At 41.9% G+C, this 23760-nt stretch overlaps 1 protein-coding gene across 2 annotated transcripts; it reads right to left on the minus strand.

Annotated features, from left to right (window-relative positions):
• Window positions 1–153: 153 nt before the first annotated feature.
• Window positions 154–22022, minus strand: SLC25A33 (solute carrier family 25 member 33). Of its 2 annotated transcripts, XR_015222815.1 has the most exons (8): window positions 21945–22022; window positions 12791–12970; window positions 9019–9096; window positions 7459–7559; window positions 6284–6350; window positions 4996–5279; window positions 3984–4340; window positions 154–271 (listed from the first exon to the last, which is right to left on the minus strand). XR_015222815.1 is itself a non-coding variant. In XM_086625595.1 (7 exons), exons 1-7 carry the CDS (start codon window positions 21992–21994, stop codon window positions 4138–4140), a joined length of 963 nt encoding a protein of 320 aa, XP_086481721.1. In that variant the 5' UTR covers window positions 21995–22022; the 3' UTR covers window positions 3792–4137. The 2 variants fall into 2 exon arrangements, 1 of the variants encoding a protein (XP_086481721.1); XM_086625595.1 differs by lacking the exon at window positions 154–271 and having other exon boundaries at window positions 3792–4340.
• Window positions 22023–23760: the final 1738 nt, after the last annotated feature.

Genomic DNA, 23760 nt, shown 5'->3' on the forward strand with positions numbered 1-23760 from the left:
TTATTGCCTTTTTGTGGCCCCTGAACAAATTTACCCAGTAAACCACGTGCTGCAAATAAAATGTCTCTTTAGCAAGGGATAGTATGGCAAGAGGAGCAGGAATTAAAGTACAGGGCTTTGGGGGGGTTTGTTACCTGTGAGCCAGAAGCTGAAGACTGCTGCTCTAGACTTTCCCTTCCCTCTCTCTGGTTGGATAGATAAACTTTTGCAGAAGACCCTCAGGTCTCTGATGGGAGTAGTTCCCAGGTCAGACTTGTTCAGAACCTCTCCCCTAGAAAGCAAATTAACACCCATTTATGCTCTGCCCCTCTCAGCACGCATAGGTGGGATTTACTGTCCTTACGGAACTGGAAGCAGTTGGTGCTTTGACAGTTGTGCCCTGCTTTTATATGAAGGTAAAAGGTAAGAGCTCTCCACCTCAAATTGCACAGCTGTTCTCCTGGTTATAACAAAAAAACCCAAAACCTTTCAGCACAACAGACAACTGCTTAAAATTCAGGAAAACCGAGTTGTGTCAACATCATGTTTTTAATTTAGACACAAATGGAAAAATTCTTCATAGAAAAATATTCGTACTGGTAGTAAGCTGTACCTTTAAGCTTGTCTTAACTATGGCTGAGGTCTCAACCATTCCATTTCTATCTCCACAGATTTAACCATGGAAATTAATTCCATAGACTATTTCCTCTTGATAAATGTGAGGGGGACATAATTTTCCATCTCTATTCCATAGTTTAGCCCAATTATTGTTTTTTTGAGACCAAATGATAGGGAAAGGAGGAAGAAGTCCCCAGTCATTTGGTGCATCAAGCCCTTCTGCAAGTCCTCTAGGACTTCTGTACTTAAAAGCATGTCTGTTTTTTTCTACAAAAGTCCCTTGGTTCCTACCAACTATATCTGTGTATCAGATATACACACTTCTGTGTATCAGTCCAACTATAGATGCACTGTTTACCAAAGGTTTCCTCCTTCAAGGAGCTAATGAGGAACTCGTGGAAAACAACTACAAATCACAGTGAGGGGCACAATCACAAACACGTATCACACCCATAGGTAAATGCAGGTAATTGAGGGATATCAAAGCAACCATGGATACCTAAAGGGAGCCTGTAAGTCTTAAGAGTGTAAGGACTTGAGACATCTTCCAATGCCCAAGAAATACTTCCGATGTTAAATTAACCAACATGAGTAGCTCATACTAGTGTGGCAACAGTGCGTTTGTAATTTCAATTTAACTGTTGATTTACAAACAGGAACAGACACAGTCCTGGTAAAGTTAATGGAAACTTTGTGGTCACTTCAGATACAACCATAGTTTCACCACCTTAGCAATCATTAAGCTACAAAGGGTCTAGTAATGAAGCCTAAACCTGGAGCAAAACTGCCCTGGAAATTCCAACCAGTAACAAATTTACCTACCTTCCATGAAATCGACTTTCTGTGAGAGTTGAAGAAGTGGAACAAACAGCGAAAAATGCTTTTTCATTTTTCTTTCACAACCAGAGAAGAGTTGGTTATTTTTAAAATTCAGATATCCCTTTGGGAAAAAACTTCAAATTCTGCCCTCCGGTACAAGGCTTATTCCATACTCAGTGACATCAGTGAGATTGCTCACAGAGCATCACCTGAAAGTGTTAACTCTTTACAGGGTTAAGGAATCAAAGGTTAGTGAATTTTTAAAATTCTTGTAGAGAAAGGAAGGAAAAAGGAGTAAATTATACTAATTCAGAAATTGGTAGTTCCCAATATAGCTTATTAACTCCTTTCAAATTAAGACTACTTCTGTCAGCAAAGCTTAAAGAATAAAAACAAAAATCCAGCAGAATTCCATTTTCCACCAGATTTAGGTGGAACAAAAATTTGTTCACTTTCTCTTGCTTTCTCTCTTACCAAGTCCCAAATTCCTCAACAGGTTTGAGCTTCCTCCCCTCATTCTCAAAAGACATCAGCAGTCTACACATTTGACTAACGTTTTAAAAGTGAGCTAGTGAACTGTAAGTACAGAGGAACACTAATTTAAGAAAGCAAATCTCAGAAAATGTTTCAAAGTAGCAGCACAAGTGTCCTAGTTCTCAAAAATAGGAACAGCACTGTATGACAGTTTTGACTCCCATAAAGAGACTAAAGCTTTTGCTACTCATCGTTTCCATAAAAAAAAGCCATGCCAGTTTTTACTCAACTGCTTCCTATTTTAGCTTAGGGGTACTGTGATATATTCTTTTCAGTAAGACATAATAGAAATCAGTTATTTTTGCAATTCTGCCTCATAATGAGGTATACATACAGACTACTCTCTTGGCACTATGCTCCTCCATCACATTGATGTCAAATATGACCTCAAATACCAGTCATCAGCTAGGTTCTAACAAGAACAAATGCGAATGTTTGAATCCAGTTATCAACCCATTATATTTCTGCAACAAAATACTAGCCTGAAAACTTTTAAAAAGACAACCCTACTCACTACTAGGCTGTTTCTGAATGCTTTGCATGATCCTTCCAAGTCCAAACAGCACCTCTGCTGCATGTGATCCTTGAAGTCAAATACATCCGTAAACACTTGTTTATGCTCAAGAACTCAGCACCTGCTCAAATCATGAGAAGCTCATTGTTCAGTTCAGCAGCAGGGAGGACTGAAGCTGGGCTCAAATGCTGCAGTGTTTGTCTCAGCTGCCAAAGCAAATGACACTAATGAACAGGAGAGCATAGTATGGCCAAAGCAAAACACCAATCTACCCATTTGAGTTCTAAAATATTTTACCGTGCACCATCAGTAATTATTCATATTCAATACTTTAATTGCAAGGTTATTGTTTAATTGCTGCAACACAAGTGGTAAAGAGCCTACTAAAATGTAAAGTATATTCTAATATTTATGGAAGGACTCATTGCAAGTATGCAGGATATTTGATTTATAACTGAAAGGTAAGAACTGTATTGTGACTACTGCTGAAGAACACCCCCTTGATATTGGGTCTTTGAGCGGGCAGGCAGATATCTTATCTATATGAAACATGGTAACTGTTCAACAGGTTGCACCAAGCTGGCAAATCCTTGTTTCCTTCAGTAAGAAATCAAGTAATGACATAAAGAAACTATTTACATGAGCTGTGGACTTTTTTAGTGTTAATTCCAGTGATGCATCCATGAGATGACATTTATCATTCCGATCAGAAACACTGCTCTACAAGGACATCAAATCAAGAGCATCTTGAGCACCTCAATACTCCTGAGCATCATATTGTAAAGCAGAATCTAGAACTGCATTTCTAGTCTATAGTGTTTGGGACCTATCTTATCCTCTCTTCCACTCTCCAGACCTCCAGCATTGCTACATAAGGAAAACGTAACATGAAAAAGCCCCACAGCAGTAAAAGGCTGAGGTCAGGACACATGACCAAGTTACTGCATCTCATGGAATTTCCACAGGACAGCCAGGCCACAATCACTGACTGTCCTTATGCTCTCAGTCCTTCACAATATGAAGGTGCATGAATAGGTACTAACAGCCTCTCACAATCATATTCCAGCAATACTGCCAGTGTAAGTGGCTTTTGTCAGAGACTCTGGTGCGTATACTTCATACCATCAAAACAGAGAAACGTACTACAAGACTGTCCTAGTTGAACACTTCAGGATGTTCACACAGCAGTGAATGATGCACCTCGAATAAACCAGAAGAACTGTCAAAGTTATTTCGGCATTAGGGTATTACAGGGCTAAAAAGTGACCTGACTCCAGTGATAAGACAACAAGAGTTTCAGATGTCCAAACCAGTTTTTTCTCCTGTTTTAATGCCATTTTAATTAACATCAGTCCAAGAGATCACTTGATAGTATGAGGTACATTCCTTGACCACATATGGCTGTGCTTAAGGAAAAGGACAAACATAAATTAAATAGTGTAATTTAAATTAGTAGCAGTTTAATTATCATTAAGTTAAAAAAAGTTATAATTAACTATTAACGTTAATGACTTGAGACCTTTCAGAAAGCATGAATCCAAAAGGAAATATCCAGCAGGTGATCACAGACTTGTAGTTTTCCCACCAGCACGGCCACCTGCATCAGTCTCTTAAAGGACTATTTGTTCAACGAAGAAATTGGTCTACAGTCTGTAACAGGAGTCTTGGCTCTGCTACTTTGCACGGTCTTTTAACAGATACACAATTAACTCATAGGTGGACAACACAATGGCTGTGTTTGGTATCTGCCGGATGAGTTGGGCAAAGAGTCCTCTATAGAAGGCGAGATAGCCTTCTTCGCGTGCTACCAGACGTGCTGTCTGAATGAAAGTCTTGTATTTAGTGCCTTCTTCTCGCAGCCGTGTCCGTATGACCTCTGCAGAAAAGTAAAACAGAGCCCAAAGTTAACAAGACCTAAACCTTCCCATTGAGAAACATGCCATTACCAGGAAAAAGTATGCAAAACCCAGGGACATGAAAGCCTTCCTGTACCAATTGCCTGCCAGTGCTTTCAGCCATGGAATCCTGTACACATTGCCCTTCAGGCAAGAAACAAAATTGAAGATGAGTTCCCTTTCATGCAGAATAAATTATTTGCTCATTCAAGCTACTACAAAACTAAATGCTTCACTGATGCTCACATAATCAGTATTGCTCTTTCTATACAACCATAACATTCATGTCTACCCAAAAAGACTTAAGTGTTTCCCACCATGTGATCACAGAATCCCAAAGGCTGTGGGTACTCAGCTAGATGAGGCTACTAGCAAGAACAGGAGCATAAAGCATTCAATTTCTTTTTGGCATTTTTTTGGTCATTTTTAAACTAGAAAGTCCCAGTCACCAACTATGTGGCTAACTAGGAATGGTGGGACCAGTACTGAAATTGCCAGTGCATATGCACATGCCACTGTAACATGCATTTGGCCATTCAAATGACTAAGAATTTTACAGCCTTAAACCCCATCATTTGTCTTGGATTACAGGCAACAGTTGTTCTACTGCAGTCACAAATGGAAAAGTTAACATACCATGTGGATAAGCAATACAAGAGGCACAGCCCTTGGAAACAGCAGCAGCAAACATCAGTCCGAAGAAGTTTGTCGAGTTCCTTTCGGTCCCATTAGGAGGAGAAGGGGCCAGTTGGACTTCCTTTAAGTGTTTTTTTAAACTTTCATAAATAACAAAGCAGATAATGGTCTCAGAAATCCCAGCGTAGGAGGCAGTCAGGCCCCTATAAAAGCCGCGGATACCTTCTGTCTGGTAAACATATCTAGCACACTGCAAAGCATTCATTGGTTTTGAACCTCTGACTCTGAAAAACAAACAGAACAGAGCATATAATGAGCCCAGAAAAAGAATCAATATTTCAAAAAAATCATGGCTTTTAATAGTTCTTACACCTACAGATATGGTTCTCTGCTAAGTTTTACTCCAAAAATCTTCTAGGAAAGCTGCACAGAGCAGGACTATCATGCTAAGAGTGCACACTTGGCTTTGCTAATTCACTAATATGTTCTCATAATAATTCTTTCAGCTCAAGTTCTATCCAGTCTGTCACAGTTCACACCAATGCTTTAAAAGAAAACGAGCACTGAAGAGACACTGCTTTGCATTAAACTAGTAATTCCATTTAAAGCCATCTTCAGCAGGCTAAGAGACAGAGGTGTGCTACATGAGAAATGATCCTTCATTTTAAGCAGCAGCACTCAGTTCAAAGGTGCTACCGTTTGAAGTGCTAGAATTAAGTCTTAGAAATTATTTTAAGTTGTGGTGCCTTAAAGGATCCTTCTTATCTGACCTAACGTGTTCTTGCAGGAAGGAATTTCCATTCTAAGCGGCCACATTATTAGCAGAGTCCCTCCTTGCTTCGATATCCACCAGTGACTCTGAATCACTCAAGTAAAAAATATTAACTGTTAAATTCCCTTTCTGTCTTCAGGAGGTACTGTTAATAATACAATGCTGAAGGAAGCAAAAGAACATTAAACCACTGTAACAGATTCTTTGTGCCTCTGGAATGTTTTATGAAACTAAACTAATGTGGCTTCATTATGTGTTTAAAAACATCCCTGTTTCTGTTTACAGCTACCTAGCTGTGTACCACTAACCTTGGTTCGATGCACAGGTGTGTGTTACTGCAATCTAGGATCAGTAAAAGTGATGTTGCCAAACGGGACACAGACTGCAACCTCACACTCAGCCTCCTGCATGAGCTCTTCCTGACCTTTCCATAACCTCTATTATTGCTGTGAAAGTTTTGTTTTCCAGAGGCTCCCTTAGCCCCTCAGTGGCAGTCTCCCTCAATTGGTTACTTACTTCCGTTCCAGTTGCATTCTGGTTTTCACCATCCATATAGGATTCATCAGGGAATTTGTGATAAAGGCTGAAAAAGAGAAAAGAAAACCAAAAGTATAGCTGAATCCAGGCTGGTGTATTGCCATGGCAAACATGAACTTTATACACCGTGCAGTGGGTCGGTTCTAGTTACCAGCACTATCTAGAGGGTTCAAAACACATGCAGGTGTGTAGCTTACAACCTCTCTCCTGCCAGAGAACCATCTCACATTAAACTTCAGGAGGTGTCAACCAATGGCCGTGGAACTTCTTAAAGAAGTCTTCGTTTTTGCACCTATTTTAATACATACTTCATGTTCCTAAAGACTGATGTAGACAAGACATCTTACTTACTGACTGGGTTTTAGGATAATAAATAAAAGAAAACCTGTGAGGAAAACACACATTTTAGTCTTTTGTTTTCCCCAAGGCTCTAGGTGGTGCCGTTGAGCTATCTCATTAACAGAATCCACCAATAATTAAGGTGTTAGTTTGGGGAAGATTATTTTTAGTGATCACTCTGGTGACTGACGCTTGAACTGCTGGAGCCCTTATGCAGTATTTTTCCTACATGAAAAAATTATTTTCCCCATCCTGGTAGGAAAAATACCACCTCCTGAAACAATTTGGCTAAAACAGTGTCAAAACTTAGCTAGTGCCTACTAATTTTTTTTTTTCTTACATTCAGAGACATTACCATAGAATTGCAGTTGGTAAAAAGTTCATTCCAAGTTAGTAAACAACAATCTAGAAATATTTTGAAGTGTTGAACAGGAAAACAGTTCCTCTGTAGACAAGGTAAGTTAGGAGATAGCAAACTCCTGTTTTCTGGTGTATGCAACCTCAAACTAAATGTACATTTTCAGTCATATACCACAATTATCCAGAGCTGCCAGCCAAGACTGGTGTGTTAGCCTCAGTCCTGTACAGATAGACTGGAAGTCCAGTCCCTGCCTTACGATTCATTGTATTTGTTTCCTAACTATTGAGAGAGACAGAAGTCTTGCAGCAATAACAGCCTGGAATAAATACTTTAACGAATTAAGGTGCATCTCAGAGCCACACAGATACCAACGCATGCATTGCCTGCTGTTGGCGAGAGGCTGGACACTGGGCATTGCTGCAGACCACACGGAAGATGAATTACAAATACGTACCTGCAGAACCTGCAGAACAGATGTGCACGATGTTGCTGTTGGGCACGAATACGCCATTAAATTGCTCTTTGGCTTTGGAGTAGCATGCAAAATAGACAGCTCTGTAGGGGCCAGGGGAAAGAGAAGTCGTGATACACTCAATGTTAAATTAGACACATTACTATTCTTCCCCTCACCCCCTGAAAAACAAGACTTTCTCTACAAAGAGGCCTCCGCATGACTACTTCCATCTACAAGGACACAGGGTTTGTTTGTTTTTTTTTCTCCTTACACTACAGTGTCACTATCTGTCTTGACATCCACACGACAGAAATATTTTACTTTCACACCAAGTCTGGCATTAAACACACTTTGTGAACTTGAGAATGTCACTTTCCCACCTGGAGCCAGCATTTTCCATAAATTTGTTCAGCAAGTGCGTTAGCTGTACTTCATGCTTTAAACACGCAACCCTGGACTGAAATGAAGAAGTTTTACACACCTCAAATCCCTACATAATGCATAGGAATAGAGGAAGCTCAGCTGATCTGCAACAGTCAATATGATGAGTAAGCAGCTGTCTAAACCAAGTATGTTGAGATCACAGCTCCTAGAAATGAACTGCTACAAAAAGGTGGATATTGGTGGCTACAATTTGAGAATTTCCATGAAGTACCTTATTCCAATCTTATGGAAGAATATGAAGGAATACAAAAGACAGCAAGAGTGAGTTGCATGAAAAAGTAGGCAGTCTTGGATTCAGATCCCTGCTGCAAAGATTATCTGTACAGAAATAGGATTCCCCACTTCCAGGGGGAACATCCCACCTACTAGGCAAGAGGCCAGAGAGCCAGTACACCACTTTTCAAGTTCCTTTTTAACTGGTTCAGTTTCAGGAAGAGAACATCTGCCAATTTCCCAATAGCTAACAAGTTTAAATATTTGCTAGGCACAAAGATCTTCAGCCCTGCCCAGAACAGGACAGTCACAGGTACATGTGGAAATCATTTAGGTGCCTGTAAGACTTCTGAATATAAACAAACTTTGTAGCTACCTTTGTCAATGCTGTTTAAAAAGAGAAACACACACCACTCCCTTCAGGGTTATGTGGCAGCACTGCAAGTCTTTCCTCCTCAGCTGCAGTTTTTCATTTGAGAACAATTCAGGCAATTAAGGACCAGACAGGGACTCCTCTCCCCTGGCATCTAGCTCCTACTCAATGTCTGGCAAATACTTTTATGTATTTGCAGGGAAGCAGCAGATCATATTAGAAAAATGCAAATATAAATCCTACAGATTTTTCTGCACTATTTTCTCTTGTTTTCTCAGGCACATGGTAAGTGGCTGTTGCAATGACTTGGAATTTAAATGCCTTATTTAATCTGCACCTTCCAGTGTTGTATACAAGCATAAAGCAGATTTTTAGAAGTATGTCTTGGTATGTATACTGTGCAGTACACATGCATAAATCTCAGTTTACAGATGGGATAACTTCATGCTATATTCTTTCAAACCACGAATATACTGCAACATTTGGGTTGGTACCTTAACGTGTCTTTTAGCAATAGCTTAACTGTTTACCTTGATGGTGCAACTCCAACCAAGTTTGGACCCAGCCCTCGGAAAAGTGACCTTGGTCCTTCTTTTTCCAGAATTGATCTTAAAATAAAAACAAACGGGGGTGGTAAAAAAAGATCGTATTTGGGTTAAAAGTTATGTTTCTTGTTCTATCAGACAGTCAGTCGAAATAACTGTACAAAAGCAATGAGTACAAATTGTGAAGCTGTTAGCTTTTAAGCAACATAATATACTTGAAAATCAGGAGAATTACACACTACTGAATAAAAGCCACTATACCGTAAAACTTCAGTGCACTACAGGCAAATGTGTGTCATATGGCACAAGGTTATAATTTCCATTCGTTGAAAGCTGTCAGGAATTGAATTAAGGTTTCACAAAGAAATCTAGTCATAGTCAACTCCAATGAACAAAGAATATTTTGGGCATTCTCTATATCTAAGCAATTCAGGAGTCTGCTTCCTGTTTAGAGACAAAAAAAATCCTTTTCCCTTTCATAATTACTTAGTGTGAAAGTTGAATGTGGCAACCATACTACAAGCTATGCCTCCCCAGGTATACCAGGGCATTCAGGAATATCTGGTTTTGAGGGCATTCAAAAGAGTTCACACCATCTTTCCCAAGTAAACTCCAACTACAGAGACACTGCTGTGAATCACTTTCAGGACTGGAATTCACGATCAGGTCTAAAGCAGGAAGACCACCAAATGATGCCTTCCTGCAGTTCTGCAATTGCTACAACCCAGGTTTCCAAAGCTACTTCCACCCATCTTCCCTCACGCCTTACAAGGCACACTGGGCCTGAAGAAGATAAAGAGTCTGGACAGCTTCCTCAGCAGCTGCCGAGCTCTGTGCGGTACCTTGCCGAGTGCCTCATCAAAAACGATTTACCTCACAAATTCCTTGCACTACTAACAGCAGACATATTTGCAAGGACTAAAACAACAGCCAAACACTAGCAAACAGCCAAGTATTTACCAGTGAAAGCCACGTACAGTCCAGTAATCATGGGATTTCAGTGTGCAATCTGCTAGACAGCAGCCCTCTTAACTGAACTCACCATGTGAAAACCATGCAAGAAAATCCAGATAACACTAGGCTCCATGGGTCGTTCACGTGCACCTGTTGGAACTGCCAATTTTTCAAAACTTGCTTTCTAGGTCATTAGCACTGTTGAGAACACTCCCCACAGATTCAGAAACCAAGCTCATTAGACAGAAGAAGATATAGGAGCTTCTGAAACACTCTTTCTGCAGCAGAGTTGAACTTTCTGTGTAAACTCCAGGGCTGAGTGTCTCCAAGGAGACAGATTCACTAACTACTTGTTCTTTGTCACTTAACAGTCACGACTACAGATTCCAGCTGGGGTGACTCATCAGAATCTTAAATGGATTAGACAAATACAGCCTGTCCTTCTGAAGCACCTCCTATTCAGCAGCAGGCTTAATCTGCCCTCCTGAATATCTTTCTTTCTACTTATAGCAGTTAAGGGGCCTTCATACTCAACACCTTTAAATCTTAAGAGTGATTTTATATGTAGGGCTCTAATGGCTGCTTCTTTAGCCATACAATTTTCCCAAACCAGAAGGCCCAAGTCGTATCCAGTTTGGCAACACATGTGTGACCAGGATTGAGAAAGTGATGGAAGGGTAAAAGCAAGAGACCTAACTTCACTACTTTGTTCGTACATTCGTATTTTATCAGAAAGAAAGATCATAATCAATAGCATTATCTGTTCTTCACAGATGCTGCCTGCAAGGGAATGACAGAATAAATATTTTGCTCTCACTTCTCCATCCTCTGAAGTAAGCAGATGGAAAACTGGGTGATACGTGCAGCTGAGCAATTCCTGAAGTCAAATGAAATCAAGATAATAGTCACCAAATGTTACGAGCTTAAATATATTAAAAGGTTGACCCAATTGTAAACCATTTCCTCTCTCCCTAAAAAAAATAGGGACAACTCTAGAAAAAGATAGGCCAAGAAGATAAATTAAGAGCCTTGTGCCTTGAAGTTTTCACTTACTTTAGTTACAGCTGACTAAAGTCCAATGCTGCAAGGTGAAAAGATAGCAAGGGAAAGGAGATGAAAATCAAAGGCAATTGGCACTACCTCACATTTTCAGTCACGAATTGCTCTAGACTCACCTCTGAATAGACAAAGAAATGTTTGGCAAGGGAAAGAAGCACTGTTTACAATGCAGAAACTCAAGTCTCAGAATGACTCTAGCCAGATAGCTCTGCAGAGAATTTGAATTAGCACTGTACTGTTATATAACTGTGCAGCTTCTCCCCAGGCAATCTGCCAATTGTGTTGGCCTTACATAAAATCATTCAACTTGCTTCGCTAGTCATTATTTTCTTTGGCATTTCCGCCACCTGATCTAAACAGGACCTCTCTGCACCACCCTGGGGTGCCCAATGATCCAAATAAACTCAATCCATTTGCCTGAGCTCCGAACTATAAGTTTATGGTGCTTTGATATGAAATACAGTAGTAGAGATTCGGACTTCAGAGTTGCTGGTAAAACTATTCAGCAGTTGTAAGCTACATGATTTCACATTTCCTCTTCTTTCTGAATACACATCTGAAAAGGGAACAGCTGGAGCATCAACTGCTGCAGTCTGAACCACAGAAAAGGCTTTTAACAGATCATAATACATGTGTAGATAGAATTGATGCATAATAATAAGTGGCTAAGACAACACCTAGTAGCAAATGGAGGAGAGGTCATTAAGTCAGGTATAGCTGAAGAAAAGATAAAAGCTTCCAAGACCCCAATTAGACATTATAATTTAGTGAGATTGCTTTCACAAAAAGCGTCCTTTCCCCCCTCCCATAAGTTTCAGTCATAGATCATCCACACAAGAGTGCAGACAAACATAACTTATAATACATGGGAACACAGAATTCTGGAGGTCATCTGGTTCAAACTCATGCTCAAAGCAGGGCAGGCTTCAAAGACAGATCGGGGCTGACATGCGTCATTAATTGCAGAGAATCAGAATATTGCTACAATGCTGGTCCCTAACAGTGAAGGAAAGGCTAGAGGGTCTCACTTTTACATGATGCTCCAAAGAGAGGGTGCTTCAAGAGAGGAATTAAAACTTCCCTTCGTCAAACAGGTAAATAGCATGGGCAGCAATAGCAACAAGTATCTGCTAGCTACTGAGAGCAAACTGGGAATGCCTCCAGAAAAAAAGAAAAAGACAGTGTATATGGCTTATTCAGTCCTTCAGTCAGTTGTCAAGAATAGTAGTAGTAAGGATTACCTGTTCCAATGCTCAAAGAAGACACTAAACGTGATTATTCCCAGTGAGAGACAAAGACAACACTTCTCAGTGTTGAAAAAGAGAAAAAGTCCTTTCCTCCAGAATATTTTCTGTGACAATTCCCAAAAGCTAAGGCATATCAAAAGTTTACAGTATGTCCTGTGTATTGACCCTTAGGAAGTCATAACTACCAACAAGTCTAAATGTGAGGAGGGAATTTAAAAATACCACCTCCAGACATTTATTCAAATCAATTCACTTTGTAAAGTTTCTAAGTGGTGGAAACAAATTTCCGTGAAGTTCAAAGGAACGCTTAAGAGTCCTGAATATGTATATGTTTTTAAAAGAGTAATTTATATTTCTAATGCTGAATGCAGAAGCCCAACTGACATGAATCCTTCCAGTGCAGGTCTGGAGCAAAATTTGCTTTTTGTGTTTGCACAGAGTAACTGAAACTCAGATCACTTGTGTCAACCAACACTGATGACAGGAGCAGTACTCACTTGAGAACACTAAAGAGCCCAGGTGATACAGATGTTGGCCTGACCATTCCTTCACCACTGATGGTCCCCAGCTGGACTTGTGGGTAGTAGACAGCCCGGAAGGCTAGCTTTGAAGACTGGAGTCTAGTCTTTATTACCTCCAAAGGACAAGTAAAGATGGCACCAACTGTTCCTCCGCATCTGTAAAATACAATTTAAACAGAAGACAGAGTTAGGAAGACATGGATGCACAAATGTGTCAAATCACAGCATGGTGTATCAATAAAGTCTGAAGACTTGTCTCCAGTTGCTCCACATCACAGACAAATTATTAGGAAGCAGGACAGTTTTGGCATTAAGCAAGGGAGACTGTTCCTAAGCCCTAGGGGAAGAGAGAAAAGGTTAAGAAACTGTTATAATGATCATGTGTAGTGATGACATTGGTAAACACGAAGATGATGCCCAGCACTAACGAAAATCCCTGATTGACTATCTGCTGGTCCCGTGTTCTGACAGGACTGGGAATTCTGCCTGCAAAAACTTCAGAGGCATCCATGTTCCAGAGGTTGTTTTCCTAAAACAGACGTACCCTTGGATGGATTTTTCTTATGGGAAGCAGGAAGCTGGCAGATGAGAACAAGCCACTGGGGATTAGGACACTATAGACTGAAAACACAGCAATGGAATTCTTCACCATTTCAATACTTATGATTAAAACAGTTGTCTTCAGAAGTAGCAAATATCAAAACTACACTGTTAAGCCCTCTTAAAAAGAATGGTTATCAACTTTTTTGGGGGGAGATGGAGGGAAGGAAGCTGCAAGGATGAGAAGGAGGGTGGGAAAACAGAGTAACAGGACAGAAAGGCTACTAAAGAACAGAATTCCCATACTCTGACAACAGAAGGACAAAAATAAAATACTATACACCCACATACATATGCGTGTATATATACACACACATATATAAAGAAGTAGTAAATGATCCTATAATAAGCATATACTCATTTTGAGGTAGTCAGACCGAGCCTCCGAAAAAGCACACCAGGCCAAGAATATAAGGTGTACGAGCCCTAATTTTCGTTTTAATCAGTGACCTGGGAAGCGACTGGTTGAACCATTTCTCTTTCTGCTGCTGTTCCTCTTTGGTAATTGAATGTCCCTTCTGTCAAACTTCACAATTAAACATAACGTTGAGGCTGACAAAAAGGCACTGCATCTAAATTTTATTAATCAAACACACTGGGATTTAGGAAGACTGAAGATTTCCGTTTTCTCCCAGGGGTTTACTACAACTGAACCTATTGACTAGGAAATATTTCCTTTGTTTACACAAGTGTTAAAGCATGTGATCCCTTCAAAAACTTGTTTGTGATTTTCCTTAGAAAACATCATGAGTCAACAACTTAACCCTCTTTGATGTTAATGTGAAATTGTAATTTAAGTAGTTTTCCATGAAAGGGAGATGAATTTTTTAAAAAAATCCTATCCTTTGTCTTGCAGATAAAAAAAGCATTGCTTGCTAGATTCCTAAGAAGTTTGCATGCACTAATTTATGAACAGAGATCCATAAACAGGCATTAATAAAGGTACTAGTGCATATTTTCTAAAGCCCCATCTATACATGAACTATTTTACTAGGACAATTTTTTTTTTTAGCACAAGGAAAATGGTAATTAAAGAATGGCAGAAAAATCCAAGCTGTAAACGCATACTAGTTGATAAATCCTTGATATGGCACAGTTTATTTTGCTTGCTGAAACGATATGCTTTATATCAAACAGTAACCATTATTTGCCAAAACCCTGAAACTTGCACTAACAGCCTGCCCACCCTGGCTGTACAACTACAAAAATAAAGGTTCTTTAAAGGTTCAGCAGGACATCTCACACCCCATGGTCAGGAAATACAACTTCCTCACTACAGTCTTCATGTTGTGCAAAGTTCTGTCCAAGCACACAGTCCCAAGCACTAGGCTTTCCAGATACAAATGCATCCAACAGAAGAAACTGTTTTCACTGCGGCTGGCAACACCAGTTAACAGCATGCTTCAATGAGTTTCTCCCCTACCTTCTTACTTCTTCCTCTCTCCTGCTGAGAGGGGAAAAAGCTTAACCTAAACTAGGGACAATCCATACATCCAAAGTGACAGAGAGTCTAAGTAAGAACTTTGCCTTCATCCCTTTTAGACCACTTATGCTTTGGCAGTTTAATAAAGTCACAAACATGGAACTAGGTAAATGGCAGCTGAAGTTGTGTCATTTGGCTCAAAAATTACAGTGTTCAGAGAGACCTTATCCGGCCTCTGATTATTTTGTGTGCTGAACCTGGGCTTGGACACAAGCCTTCTATTGTGTCAATACTACACTAGAGGACATGGCTTCACTTTATCGTTCTCTGTTTTGCTAGATGCATCTCACATTGCTTGTTTTTCTCTGAAATTAGATCTGAGAAGAAAAAGAGAGGTCAGGAACGGCTTCTCCAACAAAAACTTTCCTGTTCCTACAGCTCACATAACTCCGAGCAGGAAGTGTTTTCAGGATCCCTCTTGCAAATCCCCACTGCCACATTTCCTACTATGTATATCCAATACAGACATACGTATGTATAATTAACGCCTGATAATCAACACACTCGAGAAATTATGAAGAGAATTTGATCGCCGTAATTCCCAATTCATTTATCTACCAACGCTCCACTACTCTGTACTCTGTTTCAGAGAGTACATTTATTCACAGAGTCCTCATTTATTTCACATTTATGAACAGTAAAACAATACTTTCACAGTAACAATTCCTAAATTCAGACCACTAACTCCACTGGCTGTTTCTGAACTGCCGGCTGCTCAGTCTAGAGTGATATCTTGCCATACAATTTTTTAGCCCCTCTGGCATATTCCCTCCTGCATCAGCTGTCTTCTCGCCTTCCTACCCCACTCTTTGCCTTTCATCCTTTTAGTTTGATAGTCTAGTTAATTTATGCAGCATTTAATATGTAAGTACTTCTGCTAATGCAAATGTAGTCCGCTGAAATTCGACACAATGAGTTAATATCTGCATCATCACTTTTATCAGCTCAGAGTTTATGTTGTCAGCGTGACATTTAAGAAGAAAGCATTATCTAACAGAGCAATTCTCAGAACGTCAACAGGGTGCAAGCATTATGCCCCAAACACACAACAGAGAGTTCAAGTAAGGACTTTGATGTATTGGGCAGCTTTTTCAGATGAGCTGATTTTCATCCACATGGGAATTCTAAGCATCATACCCTAGTGTTGCTCTATTCCCTGGAAACATGGCTGAAAAATAACACACTGTGCATAAAAGAAACATTTTGTATTCCTAGGGCATTCCAAATGCCTACATCTGGGAACAAAGGCAGAACAACCAGCTTTCCTCAGCTACATGAACAGCCATAAACCCTGAAAAATTCCAACTACGGATATACAGCCAGATAAATTTAATTTGGGAAAATCTTACGCTGCAATTGAGACAAAACCTCCAAACCTTCATACTGGTTTGAGTCAGGGTTTTTTTTTTGATACACCAGAGCAGAACCACAGTTCCAGAGATGTTAAGCAGTGTTTACTGCACTCGCCTCTTGCAAAAATCCCAAAACAATGCCTAAATCCGTTCTTAGTTAAAAGACAGAAACCTCTCCAGAAACAAAACATCATGGTAGATTGTCTTCAACAGGTCACACGGCAAGCACATACCAAGAGGTTCCCAGCTACACTCTGCACGTATCACAGATACAAAATCTCTCCAATGTGAGACACCCAACAATTCATCAGCTTTGGCCGGTCACTGCCAGAAAAACAGTATTTGCACTCCAGGCTTTGAATGCCTCCTCTAATTACATGAGGCCAGGCCCGTATTGCCATTATTAGAGCAGTAAAATACAGTCCTCTGCTTTGCGATGCCCAAACAAAGGAACCAAGGAAACTTGGTCTGAGAATATGAAACATACTTTGTGTTTATGGAGATGCCTAATATACTCTACATTAAGAGCTGCAGGAAAATTATTTACTTACATAAAAAGAACACACTGCTTAAAAAACATGCCAAAGATGTGAATCTCAAAATCCAATTCCAATTTTTCTCTTGCTGCTGGCTTTCTATCTTTACAAAGCCCACCTCGATACACCAGTGACTTGCATTTGAAATAAACTCTCAGCACCCACTAGCACAATTGATACAGATGCCAGGAATCTTAATTAAGAGTAGGGCTTACTTCATCTGTCCTAGATTCAATCACTGAGCAATATTCTTAATATTAGTAACACCACAATGCTGAATGTTAAAGGCAGTTCTGAAAAAAAAAAAAAAAAGCATCCAAACCTTTAATGATCTTTCAGTAGTGCCACTGACCTTACCAAAATCATGAGCAAAAATGACAAGCTGCTTGGTTAGAGGAATCCTAACTTATAACCCAACCTGACACTTTGCTGTGTGAGGATTTGAACTTACCGCTTCCCCCCCAAAGGACAGCAACTACTCTCAACACTTCACAGTGAATTTTTGATAGGCAGGAATCAAGTGAAACACTTGCAGGAGAACTATTAGTGCAAATAGTCTGGCACCTTCATGGGCCACTATTAAGAGCCAGGCTGACAAGTACACATCAATTCACGCTTCATGGATGGCTCCACATATGACTTTAAACATCAAAATAGACCTTGGGAAACCATTTGGTGCTATTCACTGGACCCTTCTGATGAATTCAGAAGCCTGCAGAGCTCCTCAAACACAGCTGGAAGACTCTGTCCCACTGAATTCGGTGGCACAGCCAGGGATACAGCTAAACCATGGCACTAATAGTGCAGAGTATTATCTGCTTTCCTGGTTGCTGACACAGGATCACATGGAGGCAGACAAAGAAATCCCAAAGTAAGCAGTATATTCACAGCAAGCGCAACAAGTTTTAAACCAGATTGTATTGGTAATGGGAATTTCATTCTGTTTTTCTAAAACGTGCTACATGCTCTAGCACAACATGCATAACATCAGTAGCAAAGTAAGTTACATCTTTGATATTTCATGACTGCGAATAAAACAAGCTCCTGCATTCTTAGATGCCATAGGAAATTGGGTACCAAAACAATACAGACTGTTCCTAATGCCTTGAGTTATTAAGTATTCAATAAATTTCCAGCTAATAATGTTATCATCAGGTATAGATATTCCTGTAAGCACTTACTGTGTTCCTTGAGCTGATACACTGTTAGTGAATTATATAATGCACACGGGAACGTAAACTAGGCAGAGGGCTGGAAGACAGTCAATCTCATTATCAACCCCAGCTGTCCTGGACCACGCACTGAAGAGCAGACACATATACTTCAGGTGAAGACTGCTTCTCTCCATTTTACAAACGGAAACACTATTTCCCAAATGGTTTCTCAGCATTAGCACATCACTTAACATCTGTGGGAGCACTACATCAGTCCCTTTTCCCCACAGCTTGTTTGGTTACTAATTCAAGCAGTAACTTTTCTTTAGTTCTGTGACCTGTACTAGATATTCAGGAAAACCCAGGTCAAATTCAACACTTCAAACAAGGCTTGTTTGAAAGTGCATCAAACACCTCTCGGTGCAACTGAAACAATCAAACTATGCCTGCAGAGGCAGATGTCTCTATGCCTTCAATTCAAAGCAGCTTGATGTCACCAGCCTTCCCAAAGTATGCTTCCAGGTCTTTTACAGGTGGCTTCAGCAAGCTTTGGTATCTAAGGTTGCTTTTCAGAGGCACAGCAGCAAGGGAGTTACGAACTTAGGCCTCAATACCAAGACAGAAAAAAATGTCACAAACATGGATTTGTTCAAACAGTCCCCCCAGTTTGAACCAAACTACTAAAGAATACGTATCACGCAGCACCTGTATGAAATCAAGATTAAAAGTGTGTTACCAGTTTTCCCTCTTTGCCAGTTCTGTGAAGGGCACAGCAGCCTCTAAATACCAGTTAGGAAATCTCTGTAGTAAACAGTATTACTCCACCTGGAAAGACAACATAGAGTAACCTCTGCTGCAGCCTAGATCACACTTTTTCCCAAACAAAAATAAGCAACAACTGCACTGACTTCAGCAGGGAAGCAGGAACTCAGACTTGTAAACAGACTTACATCTGTTGTGCAACTTAGGCGTCATTCCCTTTGCTGCTTCTGAAAGCTTTCCTGCCCCCAGAGTCAAATTCCCATCAAAATGCCAAGACCTTTTGGTTTGCTGTTACTATTGTCAATCTTAAAATGAACTAAGAGGAACAAAAGGAAGCCTGTGAGTCTCCCTACAGTAAGTTAGCTAACAGGAAGCCGTCTCTACCAACAACTGGAGAACACTTTCTAATATTCAAGTGCATTTCATCACCCCTACCCTCTGAAGCACTAAATGCTTCCGTTCTGGCCATCAAGATTATCTCAGGCTGGCCTGCATGTTTTATGCACGCATAAAGACACTGTTCCATCTTCTGAAGCTGACACCACACCCCATCCCCACCTTCACAGGAAGCTATTGTAGTATCAATAACGTCTCTATCAAAATGATCTCAAGTGAATGGGCTGTTCTTGCTTTCTTTCCAATAAATACTTTACAACTGAACAGAGGTTAGCATCTTACACAACTTATAATGTACTCTGAACTCCCAACACTTTTTTTCTGCTGGAGGGGTAATTTTATCTAAGGTCCTAGTTCTGCAAACAGCTTTGTGTCGCACTATAATCCATTTATTATAACAAGGTTCAGTGAAAAATTGCAAAGGTAAGAATATTTGAAGGACCGAGGAAGGACCTCAGAGACCATTACTCAAGCACTAACACACTAACAATTATTTGCAAAACTCCTTTGGTGATGCAACAGATGTAGCAAAATATTATCACAGCTGAGCTCCTTTAATCAGATTTGATTGAGCAGGCATCCTTTAGCACTACTATTACTAAAAACCAAAATGCATAAGGCAGACACAGCACAGAGCTTCTTATCTAACATGATTTGGGTTTCTAGCTTGCCTGTTGGCTGGCTGCTCCACCACCCTTCCAAACACATCATGTATTTCCTACTACATTTCTTACACATAGAGAAAGGTGTTTTAGTAGCTCAGGCGACAGTTTGAAACTGGTGTTCAATTTCTTGTTCTATCCAGCGAGCCCTAAGTCTGCATGTCTCGCTTGAAAAGCAGAGATAACAGCATTAGTAGACATGTACACACACAGAATAGGGAAGTTCAGGGCCTTGTACGAGGAATTGCTCTGAAATAAACTGTTTGAATGGTGGCTGGTGCATGAGAAAACTAAATTTGCTCTCATTTTCATTTCTGTAAATTCACAGCAAGATAAATGATGGTATACTTCTTCATATCTCTGTAAGTAACAAGATATGCAGAACAAGAATCAGGTCCAGCAATGAACATTTAAAAAAAACTGTATAACCTAAAAGACCATCTCTTTCCTCTGTGCTTTATTTTCACCACTGCTCTAGGAATATTTCAATCTTATTATACGAGAGTGGCCAGGGAGATGTTCTCTGCCGTGCTTTCATCCTTTCCTTCCATACGCTCTCAAAAACATATCAACCTGGTGACTTCCTGGGCATGCTGCTGAAAATGGTTGTTTAGTAGGATCCTTAGAGAAGGTAGAAGGTACATTAAACGACTAAGGAAGATGCTGATCACCCAGCACTAGATTAAAACACTGATGAGTTTAAAATTCCTTTTTATTTATAGTTTGATGAGTGATGTGAGGACACCTAGAGCTCTGGAGAGGCATTGTAACTATCCAAACAAGTTGCATATGTACATTCAGGGCCAGTTTCTGTCACATGCTCCAGGTATTTGCATTAGCAAGTGGAGGAGGCAGGAGGAAGAGAGGACTTAACACATAGTATCCAAGTCAGCAGAAGGGCAGCGTCTCTCAAAAACTTAGCTTTGTTGGGTTTAATATTGTATTAAATGAATTTAGTGCTCCAGGGACATATCAGAGGAGAACAAAGTCTGGTTAGCAACAGAAGAAACAATGGTCTACTATTAAACAAATTTAAACTAACGATAGATTGCATGTTGGCTTCCTAATTATTGTCAGCTGACTAGCACTGCAGAATATCCTACTACTTAAGATAGCTTAAGCCATTAAAAAAAGACGCAAAAGCCGATTTCTGATAAGGACAGAAGTGCATACAACAGCACATTTGCATAACAGATGAGATTTTTTAAAACTGTTTTTAATTTACACCATAAAATGATTTTACTGGACTACTATTAAAATTACCGTAATAAGTTAATTAACAACGCTTTTTGGGAGAGTTTTCAGTCGGTGGTTTGTGGGCTGGAGTGGGCGGGGTTGTTACATCAAGCTTTTAACACAACAAAAACAAGGAATTTGCACTCCTTGCAAGAACTTAAAAAGAAATGGCCTGGCAATCTAAGTCACTCACTCAGAAGTACCAGGACCTTCTCCAACCCTCTTTCCCCCATCCCTTTTCCATTTTTGGAGTACTTGATTTCAGTGTAATTATATGAATCAGGCGATTACACTGCCTCCACTACTTAGAGCCACCATTATTAGCTGTCACCTACGCGGAGCTTATTGAAGCGTTATGCAAATAAATTCCTTTACAAAATCAAGCCATGATCCACCAAAAAGCATACAGCCTGCCGTCTGGACAACGGTTTTTGGACGGCATCCCTCTGTTGCTGCTCGGTTCCGCAGGAGCCATCTAGGAGGGCAGGATTTAGCGTGAAGTGTTCCATCTAATTCCATTTGATGCAGAGTGAAGCGTTTCAGGTTTTGAAATCCCACACAGCTGAGGGCCACAGCAGCCCAACTCACTGCCCAGCACGGGCCTCAGCTCGCACCATCGCCCTCCCGCACCCTTCCCGCGCGGCTTGCTAAGGACGGACTTTCTAATTGCGGAAAAGCACCGCCCGCACGGACAGAGGCGCCCGGCTGCCACGGCCGCGGCTCTTCGGAGGCCGCGCCGGTTCCTGCGGGAGACGCTGGAAGAGGCGCGGGCCGCGCCCGGCGCCCACAGCGCATCTGCCCGCTGCCAGCCGGCACGCCGAGGGGAGCGGGGGCGGCCGGCCGCCCCACAGCCGCCATCCCGCCCCTCACCCGAGGCGGCGGCCCGGCGCGGAACCGCGGGGCCTTCCTCAGCGGGCCGCAGCCCCTCCGCCGCGGCGGCCGCACTCACCCCCCGGCGAACAGGTGCAGCAGCGTGTTCTCCTGCGGGGCTCCCGCCATGATGCTGCCGCCGCCGCCGCCGCCTCGGGCTCCGGCTCCGCCAGCGAAGGCCGGGCGGCGGCGCGCACGTGACGCGGGCGGCGTGTGATGCGTCAAACGGCCGTGCGTGACGTCAGCGCGGCGGCCCCGCCCCGCGTCCGGGAGAGCGGCGGGCGGGGCCGCGCCGGTGCGGGGCCGCCGGAGCCGGGCTGAGCCGCGCCGTCACCCGGAGCGGCTGAACACGCGGAGTTATTGACGGCTCGTGGGCCGGCGGCTCCGGCCCGCTCGGGAAGCGCCGGTTCATCCCCGTGCGGCTCCGGGCGGACGGCAGGGCGGCGTTACGGCGCGCCGTGTTGTCAGAAACACGTAGCGGGTTGTTCGTGGGACCGGCCATCGTACGTGCGGACACCGCGGAGAAACGGCACCCGCTGTGTGCACGTGCGCACGGTGCTGTGCCGTGCCCGTGCGCCCGCGGAGCTCCGCAGCTGGTTCCGCAGAGCACATCTGGGCTGGGCTGTGTGTGAGCCAGGGCTCAGCTTCGCTTTGAGCCCCCGTTTTTAGGTGTGCACCTGCACCCGGGTGCAGATGGAAGGTAAACCGGAGCGTAGAGAAGGCGGCTGAGCCCTTCGTGATGCGAGCCGTGGGCATGCACAGCTCCATTGCCTTAAATCCCCCGTTTTTAGGTGTACACCTGCACCCAGGTGCAGATGGAAGGTAAACCGGAGCGTAGGGAAGAAGGCTGAGCCCTTCGTGGTGCGAGCCGCTGGCACGCACAGCTCCATCGCGGTAAATCCGGCAGCTGTGGCAGCAGCAGCTCGCTGCAGATAAGCTGCCCTTTCACGACACGTCCTACAATCCCACACTGCGAGGGTGTGTGGGGTAGGCAGCTCATTGAAGCTGAGACCTTGCAAGAAGAGCATAGATGTGCCCAGAGGGCCAGTGGCATGGACACACAGCAACTTGTGGAAATCGTGCTGTGCCTGTGCTCTGGCATGTCTGAATGGTGGCATCCAGGGAGCAGTGTGGAAATAGTCCTTCTCCCTCCTTAGTCCCCAAGGACTCCTGAAATGTCAAGCTCTTGTTTGTGCAAATGGCTCTTCTGTTTTTATATTAAGAACAGAAGAAATACCTCAGTTATTTGACAAATCCAATTTAAAAAATCAAAAGTGCTGTTTCCATATTCAAAGCAGCTTTCCTCCAGTCCTTTGAGAGCTCTGGGGGAAAGCTCGGACATCTGCACTGCCTAAGTGATCTGCTGAGTACTTCTGAGAGGTGGCTTAACATGATCTTTAGAAGTATCTGTATTTAAGGGACACATGACATGAGGCTTTTAAAATTTGCACTCCTCTAAAGTCAGTGGAAGAACTTTGGCCCAGTGCAGTGATTCACACTCATCTGTAGGACAGACACCATCAATTTTTATTCTGTGGGTTAATTTCACAATCAGGACATTTATTAATATCTGACTTACAACATTGAAGTTAAAATCCTGAGGAAAACATTAAAATCTACAAAAAGACCCTAAGTCTGCATGTTTTCCATACACAGGAGTTTTCTATCATCCTTGACAACAGGCTTGAACAAATAGCCTCCTAGCTGAATTTCAGATCCAGACATGAACTTCACTCCTGCCTTATGGCACAAACCAGACTTCCCAGTCCTAATACTGCTAGATGCTGGAGTTTGAAATCTAGGTGTGCACATTCGCAGTATTTAGACTTCAGTCTACTCAGAGGAAAAAATGGCTTAAGGTTAAAACCAAGAGATGAAGCAATACTTGCATCCAC

This window comes from Tauraco erythrolophus, chromosome 23 (genome assembly GCF_009769465.1).
Source record: "Tauraco erythrolophus isolate bTauEry1 chromosome 23, bTauEry1.pri, whole genome shotgun sequence".
Taxonomy (NCBI): domain Eukaryota; kingdom Metazoa; phylum Chordata; class Aves; order Musophagiformes; family Musophagidae; genus Tauraco; species Tauraco erythrolophus.

Excerpts from the sequence above, each read along its gene's own strand:
- SLC25A33 (XM_086625595.1), bottom strand. The coding sequence starts at position 21,994 with ATGGCGGGAGCCCCGCAGGAGAACACGCTGCTGCACCTGTTCGCCGGG. Across the intron at positions 12,971-21,944 it reads CTGCACCTGTTCGCCGGGGG|ATGCGGAGGAACAGTTGGTG; the intron begins GTGAGTGCGGCC and ends TGTATTTTACAG. Across the intron at positions 6,351-7,458 it reads CTGTTCTGCAGGTTCTGCAG|CCTTTATCACAAATTCCCTG; the intron begins GTACGTATTTGT and ends TCTCTTTTTCAG.